At 46.5% G+C, this 11,561-nt stretch overlaps 1 protein-coding gene across 1 annotated transcript in view; it reads right to left on the bottom strand.

Moving 5' to 3' along the window:
• The window catches only part of MAP2K1 (mitogen-activated protein kinase kinase 1), an 80,949-nt gene extending 73,189 nt beyond the window's left edge, over positions 1-7,760 (bottom strand). The window contains exon 1 of the mRNA XM_006729635.3: positions 7,262-7,760. Coding sequence (XP_006729698.1) covers positions 7,262-7,341 — 80 coding nt within the window. The 5' untranslated portion in view covers positions 7,342-7,760. The remainder of the gene's footprint in view (positions 1-7,261) is intronic.
• Between the last annotated feature and the right edge of the window lie 3,801 nt (positions 7,761-11,561).

Raw genomic sequence — 11,561 nt, 5'->3', positions numbered from 1 at the left:
TTTTTTTTTTAAAGATTTTATTTATTTATTTGAGAGAGAGAGAATGAGAGACAGAGAGCACGAGAGGGAGGAGGGTCAGAGGGAGAAGCAGACTCCCCGCCGAGCAGGGAGCCCGATGCGGGACTCGATCCCGGGACTCCAGGATCATGACCTGAGCCGAAGGCAGTCGCTTAACCGACTGAGCCACCCAGGCGCCCCCATCTGTAGGAATCTGTTTGCCTTTTCTGTACCTGCTGCAACAACAGCAGGGGCATTCTTCCCAAGAACACAGGCTTCGGCTGGCCTGACTACTCACCTGAAGCTGTTCTCAAATGACAGCGCCAGTATTAGTTATTGCAGCAACAAAGAGGTAGACACGTCCAAATTCTACTACAAATGAGTTAAAACCACTTGAAAGGCTCCTAGTTATCATGGTACACAACCCAGAAAAGGCCATCAGAGACCCCCGAAAAGCACATCAACCTGTCTTAACCTTTCCGTCCCCTTCTTGAAGGGCCTTCACATCCTAATAGACGTGTGTCCCTTACAAACCTGGCAGAAGTGCTGATGCTAGGAACTATGCTCCGAACGCAACCATTAAGTCAGTCTGAGTGTTTTAGGGTTACGGTGAAACAGTTCAAAAGCCAAAATCTGTGGATGACACCAAGGCCAAGCAACGCAGCCTCCCGTTTATTCAGCACTTTATGGCCTTCAAAGCACTTTTACATGAGTTACCTTGTTTAATCTTCCCAATACTCTTGCAGGGTAGGAATGCTTCATTTCATCAGCAGGTGTCTACTGAAGAACAGACACTGTTCTACTCACTGACCAAGGAACAAAGCCAAGCCCCCACCCTCGTGAAGCTTACACATTTGCGGGGTAGGGGCAGCAGACGAACACACACAGTGCACTATTAGTTAGTGGTAAGTGCTGTGAAGAAAGACTGGGCACAAGGAAGGGGCAGAGACAGGGAGTGCTATGTTACAGATTAGACAGAGTGAGCAAGGATGACCTCTGTGAAGAGACATTTGTGCAGACACAGGTCTGAAGGAAGTGAGGAAGCACGTTTTTTAGGAGGAGAGCTTCCAGGAGATGGAATGGCAAATGCAAAAGCTCTGAGATGGGAATGTGCCCCACCCACTGCAGACCAACACCAGAGCACAGTGAGGTGGAGTGCAGGTGTAAGGGGGCGCAGGGGAAGAAAACAAAGGACCTGATAGGGTGGGACCTTGTAGGCCATTAAGGTCAAGATTCTGTAAGGCCCCTCGTACTGAACAGATAAAAAAACAGAAAGTCAGGAAGTACAAAGGACTTGCCTGAAGTTAAAGAAAAAGTGAGGTTTTGGGAACTGCCCTGTGCTGGGATTTCTTCTCAGGGCTCAAGCTTCTCCTCATGGAGATTAAAAGTGTTCTTTAAGGGGTGCCTGGCTGGCTCAGTTGGTAGAGCATGCAACTCTTGATATTGGGGTTATGAGTTCGAGCCCTATGTTGGGTGTGGAGATTACTTTAAAAGTGTTCTTTCAGAAACAAAGAAAGAGATTAAGTATGTGCCTCATCATGGAAGGAGACACAAGGTACACCAAGCAATCCCATTTGAGTATATCCCACAAGGAACTCTCACAAGTGTTCAAAAGGAGCCGTGCACAAGGATGGTCATGCCTGTACCGTTTGATGCAGCAAAAGGCTGAAAACAGAGGGGATCTGACATAGGATAGTAAGTAAAATGTGGTACATGACCGCTCTGCAACCAAGAGAAATAGTGAATAGCATCATGTAGCATCATGAATAGGTCATAAACATGGTACTTCATTAAAAAAAAGTAAAGAGGGGCGCCTGGGTGGCTCAGTTGGTTGAGTGTCTGCCTTCGGCTCAGGTCATGATCCTGGAGTCCTGGGATCGAGCCCCGAGTCTGGATCCCCACAGGGAGCCTGCGTCTCCCTCCCCATCCCACCCCACCCCTGCTTGTGCTCTCTCTCTCTCTCTCTCAAATAAATAAATAAAATATTTCTTTAAAAAAAAAGTAAAGATAGGGCGCCTGGGTGGCTCAGATGGTTTAGCGTCTGCCTTCAGCTCAGGTCATGATCCCAGGGTCCTGGGATCGAGTCCTTAATTGGGCTCCCTGCTCCTTGGGAGCCTGCTTCTCCCTCTGCCTCTCTCTCTCTCATGAATAAATATAAGTAAATAAATAAATAAATAGTAAAAAAAGGTAAAGATAAACTGGAAGAAAAGTTGGGGGTGGTCATTGCTTCTGTTCAAATAGTCCTGGTTCTCCTCCTTCCAAGAAGCCCCCCTTCCTCTGAAGGTCAGCATGGCCATGTGATTTGCTTTGGCCAATGAAATGGGAGCAAAAGTGACCTGTGTCGGGCACCTGGGTGGCTCAGTTGGTTAAGCGACTGCCTTCGGCTCAGGTCATGATCCTGGAGTCCTGGGATCGAGTCCCACATCAGGCTCCCTGCTTGGCGGGGAGTCTGCTTCTCCCTCTGACCCTCCTCCCTCTCATGCTCTCTGTCTCTCATTCTCTCTGTCTCAAATAAATAAATAAAATCTTTAAAAAAAAAAAAAAAAGTGACCTGTGTCACTTCTGGACAAAAACTTTAGGAGCCAGAATGTGGTTCACAAGATGCCCTTCTCATGTGACCATATTTCAGAGATGGTACCTCCATAAGCCTAGATCCCTAATGGAATCCAATGAACAGAGACTGCCACTGACCTGAACGTATGTCGAACTACTGATTTTTTGGTTGTTTGTAATCTCAACGTAACCGAATCTATCCCAACTGAGGCATATTAATAGCACAACAGTAATTTTTATAAAATTTGAGTATATTTAGGGCATACAACATGAGATTTGATACACATACAGGGAAATGATTACTACAGTCAAGTTAATTAACAAACATATCTACGTCCTTACATAGTTACCATTTTTTGGTGTATGTGAGCACTTGAAATCTACTATCTTAGCAAATTTCCAGTGTTCAATACAGTATTATTAACTATATGTACATTAGATCTCTAGACTTATTCATCCTACATTAACTGCAACTTTGTACCCTTTGACCAACACCCCACCTCCCCACCCCTGGTAACCACCTATCTACTCTCTGCTTCTATTTATTCCCCACCCTTTTTTTAGATTTCACATATAAGTGAGATCATGCAGCGCTTTTTTTCTTCTGTGTCTGACTTATTTCATTTAATATATGTCTTCCAGGTTCACCCATGTTGTCACAAATGGCAGGATCTCCTTTCTTAACGCAGAATAACAGCACAATCGCATTCAGCACTGTCCGCACAGAAACCCACAAAACAATACCATCTGCCTCCCAAAGGTACACATACCCAACAAATGGGTGGAACTATAAGACCATATATTAAATATCCTAGAGTGGGTGAGTGAATGCCTGTGAAAGAAAAGGAAATGGGGAGGGGGAAATAACAGCAAAGGGGAAAATAAATGAAAAAGTACAAAAAGATTTGTTAAACACACTGTGCAAATATTAGAAATTTAAGCCACTCACTGATTTACTCAAACACATTTGCACTTATTATGTGTCAGCTACTGTATTCCAGGGACTACTTAGAGAGCAATGAATCAGAAAAAGGCAGCCCTAACCTTACAGTTTATGGTGTACAGAAAAGACAGATATTTAAAATATCCTAGGGGCGCCTGGGTGGCTCACTCGTTGGGCATCTGCCTTCAGCTCGGGACATGATCCCGGGGTCCTGGGATCGAGCCTCACGTCGGGCTCCCTGCTCTGCAGGAAGCCTGCTTCTCCCTCTTCCACACCCCCTGCTTGTGTTCCCTCTCTCGCTGTGTCTCTGTCAAAAAATAAATAAAATCTTTTAAAAATAAAATAAAATATCCTAATAAAAAACTAAAGACAGTGAATGAATGTCATTAAAAAAAAAAAATCAGGTGATAGGCACCTGCTGGCTCAGTGGAGATGCGACTCTCTTGATCACAGGGTCATGAGTTTGGGCCCCACACTGGGTGTGGAACCTACTTTAAAAAAAATTTTTTTTTTTTTAAAAAGACAGGCACTGGGGCGCCTGGGTGGCTCAGTTGGTTAAGCCACTGCCTTCGGCTCAGGTCATGATCCTGGAGTCCCGGGATCGAGTCCCACATCGGGCTCCCTGCTCAGCAGGGAGTCTGCTTCTCCCTCTGACCCTCCCCCCTCTCATGCTCTCTCTCTATCTCATTCTCTCTCTCAAATAAATAAATAAAATCTTTAAATAAATAAATAAATAAAAAGGCACTCTTAAGTGCCCTGTCTAAAAAAAAAAAAAATCAGATGACATGGGAAAGTGACCTCCTTTAGAGATTAGGTGGTCTATGAACACCTCGGAGGAAATGACATTTAGGTAGAGATGATGATTACTTCCTTCCTAGCTTGGGAAGAGGAAGGGAGGATTCATTCTAGGCAAAAGGAACAGCATGTGCAAGGGCCTGGAGGGAGTACAGACCATCCCAAGGAGGAAGTGAAAGAAGACTAGTATGGTGGAAGAAAGGAGCAGCAGGAAATGTGGTTGGGGGGGGGTGCACAGGGGGCAGACCTCTGGGTCTCACAGCCCAAGAGGAGTCTGGATTTTATTCTAACTGCAATGGAACCATGAAAACATTTGAAACGGGAATGATATGTTCTTATTTCCAATTTATTTCATGCTAACACTTAGTACCCTTGCATTATGCTCGTGCATTTTTGCAAAATTTGCAAAAGAGGTATTTTTGCACTCTTTTTTCTTCAAGGACCCCGGCAACTTGCATAAACTTCAGGTCCCATGTAACCCAGCTCCATCTGAATGCATTAACTGCTAAGTTAGAGGTAAATCCCAAAGTGCCAAGGAGCCACAGAGGAGAAGCAACCTAGGCAAGTTAGTACCAAGAGATCCTTAATGTCAATGGATTTTTTTTTTCCTTCTTCTTTAGTTTACGTTACATTGGTAATGTTCACAACTGTGCCCTGGTCTAATCACAGAAATCACAAGAACAACGGCCTTACTTGAGAAACACTCTCGAAGGTGAAAGATGGAAGATGTGTGCAGCCTTCCTCCCTTTAGTGCCAGGAAATGTAGGGGAACAGTCCCTGTTTGTCTCAGGCAGCCTACACAAAGGTGCCCCCTATTGTAACACAGCAATGAGTCATGGAGGTAGATGCAGATGGCACAAAAAACTAAGCAATCGCGGGGACTCACTTATCCAGAAGCAAAGGCACCTTAACATACATATCCACCACCACGAATGGAAATTACCTTCCAGTTTCCTTCAGCTTTCTCAACATTGACCCAGTAACAAAGGCACCAGCAGCTAACATTTATGGAAGGTTGACTACGTATTAGCTCATTTAACTTTCAAGACTACCCTAAGTAGGTTCTATCATTAGCTCCATTTTTGCAGATGATAAAACTAAACCTAACTAAGCCTTAGCTCCTAGATAAAACTGATACTTGTCCCAGGTCACAAAACCACAAAGTAACAGAGCCAGGATTCAAACTTAGCCTGACTCCAGAGTTCAACCTCCTAATCACTGTTGAGAACCTCCCAGTCCCACCAAACTTTTCTGCCACCAACTCCAGAGTAGTTTATTCTTTTCCTGCTTGCATTTTTTCTTTTTTTAAAGATTTATTTATTTATTTTAGAGAGAGAGCACGAGCAGGAGCAGAGAGAGAGAAAAATCCTCAAGCAGACTCCTCACTGAGCTGGACTCAGGGCCTGATCCCAGGACCCCAGTATTATGACCCAAGCTGAAACCAAGAGTCGGACACTTAACTGACTGTGCCACCCAGACGCCCCTGTATTTTTTAATGAGATTCCTCCCATTTGCAAGAATACAGCTGTGGTGCCACAATTAACAAGAGAATGACAACAGGTACTTCCACTCAGTACCTACCTCCAAATCAAACAGGAGCAGGATGGTCAGGCCACAACATTCAACCAGCCACTGTGGTCAAAACTTGTCCTGCCCTGTGCTGGGGGGATGTCAATCTGTTTTAAAGGAGTAAAATTCTGTACAGTAAGTCTGAAGGACCGTCTGCATAGAATCTGACCTGTACAAGTCAATATCATACAAAAGAGACATTATAGTACCGAAGAACATCTGTTGAGAGCAGGCCTGAGGAAACTAGCTGAGTTCACACCATAGGTCCTCCACTGGCCTTGTGATCATTACAGGGATGGACAGAGTCACCAAGCCAGCAGGTCCCCAGGCTATTAAAATCTAAAGAAAGAAAGGAAGGTTATACAAATCACCAAAGGGCAGACGGTTCAGGCCTACTCCACTCATTTCATCAGCTAGCTTCCATACATCTCCAGTGTGCCGGTAGAGATTAAGAATCTTTTCTGATTAATTCTCCAGCTAGCCGGGTCTCTCTCCCTCACAGTCTTGTCCCTTACTCAGGACGCAAAAAGAGTTGTGGGAGTTCGGAAACACCCTACTAAACAGCCTCCTCCCTGTTTAATGAGATCAAGGGCTGGTTTGTGAGCAACACTGGAAGCTGCAGAGATGGAGCACCTTGTGCGCGGTTTTCAGGGCTATGGGTGTTCATGTCTCAGGTCAGTCTAGGGCTCATGGTAAAGTACAGAAAGTTAGGAGAGTCACTGGTGAGGAGCGATTTGTTAATGAATGAAGAGTTAGATAAAGCAGAGGAAAGCAGCTCCCTTGCAGACAAGATAGTTTCCAGGAAGAAGGCCAAGGGGCTGGAGCCCCCGAAGTCGGCAAGGGAAAAGCTACGGGGATGTCGGTGTGCACACGCCCCTGCCAGCCAGCCAGTGGCCACAACGAGGCGGCACTCCCGGCCCACAGGTGTCAAGCACAAAGGTGAGGACGTCGTGGCTTGCTCGTCCCAACTCCACACTCCATACCCTGAGCCGGCCTCAAAGAAGCAGATGCGATCTTAATTCTTTCCAGGACATTTGCTCCCTTCTCAGAGAAGCCAGGATCCCAGACGATCTGGGGAAAACAGCTGGGGAGGGGCGGGGGATGAACCAGTGTTCATCTTTGAGGGGGAGAAAGTGAATGGTCAGTGGCCAAGGATGACTGCAGGGGTCGGGAGAGGGGGAAAATCGGGACCCGTTGGGTCCACTGACTGGTCTGAGTCAGGAGCACAATCTGTGCTTAGTCACCGATACCTCGGCGGCCGGGAGTTCCCGGCCCCTGCCAGCCTGAGACGTACGTGACGAACCCGAGCGGAGCCCCGCGCGCCGCGCACATCGACTCGGTTCCTACACCCCAGCAGGGGCCTCCGCAGCCCGGCCCGGCGCTCGCCGCCCACCCCAGACTTACTCCGCCGAGCTGGTCCCGTTAACCGCGGAGCCGTCGGGAGCCGGGTTCAGCTGGATGGGCGTCGGCTTCTTCTTGGGCATTTTGGACCCAGGAAGGCGCTTCTAACTCCGAGCGGAGGGCGGCCCCTCTCTTGCTTCCTCCCTCCGAGCTGCCCCACGCCCGCCGCGCAGGGCCAAGTAGGGGCCGCGGGCCCCGAGGCTGCCTTCGGAGGGCGCGCCCCGCGTGGTCCCGTCAGCGCCGAGGGGCCGCTGGCGGTCTCGGGGGACCCCCGCCCCGCTCGCCCGGGGCTCGCAGGGAATCGAAGGGCTTCCCCGCCGGCACAGCTCGGCACCCCGGGATTCCCTCCCTCTTTGACTCCCTCAGTCAACCGGTCCCTCAGGCTCGATCGACACCGCCAAGCCCTGCTCCAGCTTCAACCCGGAAAGTACAGCCGCCGCCGCCACCGCAGCGCTCCAGCCGCTAGGCGCAGACGTCCCAGGGAGGGAATGGAGGGCGGAGGAGGGGCGTGGAAGAGGGAAGCCTCGCCCCCTCCACCCGGGCTGCGGCGCTTTCCACACACCCATTCGGCTCCGCCCCTATGGCCTCGCCGACAGCCAATAGGAGCACGCCTCGGCGGCAGATGACGCGGAAATACGTCACGGGGGCGCGGCGCGCGGCCCTGGGGGCGGGGTCCGGCGCCTGCTGCACAGCGCCCTCTGCTGCCACGCGGCACTCAGGTGGACCCATCGGGAAAGGTTTTCGGAGCTAACCCAGAGGTGGGCTTCACCAGACCCGGTGCCAGTCGGTCTCCTCTTCTGCGGTGACTGGGGCGCCCTCCCAGGGCCGAGTCACGTTGAAGGAGATGAAATTCTAATATGAATAAGGAAAAGAACTCTTCTCATTTCTAGAGGAGAGGGAGTGCGAGGAAGTAGAAAACTTGTCAAGAGACTCCTTGCGCCTGGGGCACCTGAGTGGCTCAGTTGGTTGAGTGTCTGCCTTCGGCTCAGGTCATGATTCTGGAGTCCTGGGATCGAGCCTCACATCGGGCTCCCTGCTCAGCGGGGAGCCTGCTTCTCCCTCTCCCCCTGCCTACCCCTCGTTCTCTCTCACGCTCTCAAATAGATAAATAAATTCTTTAAAAAAAAAAAAAAAGAGACTCCTTGCGCCTAACAAACTGGCAAATAGGTACATAGATTTATATAAAATTGTAATACACACTATTGATCTACTGATGAGGGTACAAGGAGATGGGTACTCAATGCCGATAAGATCGTAATTGGGGCAACCTTTTTTGAGAGCAGATTGATAATATTTTTTAAAGCCTTGAAACTTCCCCTTTAAAAAACAAAACCCTTTAAACCAATGAGTCCAGTTATATGAAACTTGAAGAAATAAGATGTGAATAAAGAGCTTATATAATAAAGTATAAAGGAGGCACCATACATATTTTTTAAAATGTAGATTCAGGGGCACCTGGGTGGCTCAGTTGTTAGTTAAGCGGAGACTCTTGATTTGGGCTCAGGTCACGATGTTGTGGTCATGGGTTCATGGGATCCCCAGGTTTGGGCTCCACACTGGGCATGGAGCCTGCCTGAGATTCTCTCTCACCCTCTCCCTCTGCCCCTCCCCTGCCTCTCTCTCCTCCCCCAACTCATAAATAAATAAATAAATAAATAAATAAATAAATAAATAAATAAATATTCAGTCCTTCTCTTCCCCTTCCTATTCAGTCCTAAAGGTATTAAGTATGCAGAACACAAAGTAAGCACCTGCACCTGGTGGTCCAGAGCAGGGTGTCAGCCACCCAGGTGTCTGTAGTATATAAAGAGTAAGAATTCCTCTTGTTCTTGTAGCCCTTGGTACTGTTTGAATTTTTTATTATGCATATAACTTACTCAGTTAAAAACTTTTTTTTTAAATTTTTAACATTAATATGGGAATGTAAACTAGTGCAGACACTTTGGGAAACCATCTGGCAAGTCCCCCAGTTAAATATGGCTACCATATGACCCAGAAATTCTACCCTAACTATATACTCAAGAGAAATGAAAAACATATATCCATACAAAAACTTACACACAGATGTTTATGGAAGCATTATTCATAATAGCCAAAGAGTGGAAGCAACCCAAATTTCCATCAACTCACGAATGGATAAACAAAAGGTGACATACCCATACAATAGAATATTACTCAGCCACGAAGAGGAATGAAGTGCTGATCCATGCTACAGCATGAAAGACATTGAAAACATGATGCTAAGTGAAAGCAGTCAGTCATAAAATGTCACATATTGTATGATCCCATTTATATGAAACGTCCAGAATAGGCAAATCTATAGAGACAGAGAGTAGATAGATTAGTGGTTGTTTAGGGCTTGGTGGGGCAGATGAACCGGGGACAGTAGAATGATAGCTAAAGGGCATCAGGTTTCTTTCTAAGGTGATGAAAATGTCCTAAAATTGACTGTGGTGATGGTTGCTCATCTCTGTGAATTTATTAAAACCATTGAATTATACACTTTAAATGAGTGAATTATATGGTGTATATGCATTGTCTCCCAATAAAGCTGTTATTAAAGCAACAACATCAACAAAGAAATTCAGGGGAAAGAGCCAAGAATAGCCAAGACAGTCTTGAAGAACAAAGCTGGAAGATCTGTACTACCAGATATTGAGATCCATCTAAGTTTGAGTATTTAAGACAGTATGGCACTAGCATGAGGGCAGACAAGTAGACCAATGGGGTAGAATAAAGAGTCTGAAACAAACTATATTTGATCACCTGATTTTTGACAAAGATAATAATACAGTGCAGTGGGGGACAGAATGATCTTTTAAATAAATGGTGCTGGGCCAATTGAATCTCCATATGAGAAAAAGTAAGTCTTGATCCCTATATCACACCATATGTAACAAATCAACTCTGAATGGATTATAGAACTAAATAAAGCTTTTAGAAGAAAATATTGGGGAATATCTTCATAATATTAGGGTAGGCGAAGTTTTTTGGGGGGTGTTTTTTGGGGAGTTGTTTGCTTGTTTTGGGTTTGTTTTTATTTTATTTTTTTAAGATTTTATTTATTTATCTGACAGAGACATAGCAAGAGAGGGAACACAAGCAGGGGGAGTGGGAGAGGGAGAAGCAGACTTCCTGCGGAGCAGGGAGCCCGATGTGGGGCTCAATCCCAGGACCCCAGGACCACGACCCAAGCCAAAGGCAGATGCCTAATGACTGGGCCACCCAGGCGCCCCTGTTTCTTTGGTTTTAAGTAAGCTCTACATCCAACCTGGGTCTTGAACTCACAACCCCAAGATCAAGAATCACATGCTCTAATGACTGAGCCAGCCAGGTGCACCTCAGCAAAGATTTCTTTAAAAAGACACAAAAAACAAATCATAAAGGAAAAATACAATAAATTGGACTCTATTAATGTTAGTTACTTCTGACCTTCAAAAAGGGTAAACATAGAGAAGACATTTACAATTCATATGTTGGGGGAAAAACCTCATGTCCATAATATATACAAACTCCTACACATAGAGGAGCCTGGGTAGCTCAATCAGTTAAGTGTCTGCCTTCAGCTCAGGTCCTAGGGTCCTGGGATCAGGTCCCACATTGGGCTATCTGCTCAGCAGGGAGCCTGCTCCTCCTTCTCCCTCTGCCTGCCACTCCCCCTTCTTGTGAGCTCTTTCTCTCTCTCTCTGTCAAATAAACAAACAAAATCTTTAAAAATTAAAAAAAAAAGACACTCCTACATATAAACAAGAAAAAGACAAACAATCCAACAGAAAAATGGGCAAAAGACTTGAATAGGCACTTAATAAAAGAAGATATTCAAATGGTTAATAATCATGAAAAGATGCTGAACTTCCTTAGTTATGAGGGAATTAAGAATCACAACGTGAGTACTTATTTCTACTAAACTATACACTTTAAAATGGTCAAAATGGTGGGGCGCCTGGCTGGTGCAGTTGGTTAAGCATCTGACTCTTGGTTTCAGCTCAGATTGTGATCTCAGGGTCCTGAGATCGAGCACCCAAATCAGGCTCTGCACTCAGTACAGAGTCTGCTTAAGAATCTCTCTTTCTGGGGCGCCTGGGTGGCTCAGTCATTAAGCGTCTGCCTTCGGCTCAGGTCATGATCCCAGGGTCCTGGGATCGAGCCCCGGATCGAGCCCCGGATCGGGCTCCCCGCTCCACGGGAAGCCTGCCTCTCCCTCTCCCACTCCCCCTGCTTGTGTTCCTTCTCTTGCTGTGTCTCTCTCTGTCAAATAAATAAATAAAATCTTTAAAAAAAAAAAAAAAAGAATCTCTCTTTC

Source organism: Leptonychotes weddellii, chromosome 9, assembly GCF_054177405.1.
Source record: "Leptonychotes weddellii isolate Sample4059 chromosome 9, ASM5417740v2, whole genome shotgun sequence".
NCBI lineage: Eukaryota > Metazoa > Chordata > Mammalia > Carnivora > Phocidae > Leptonychotes > Leptonychotes weddellii.
This window is presented reverse-complemented; position numbering and strand designations above follow the sequence as displayed.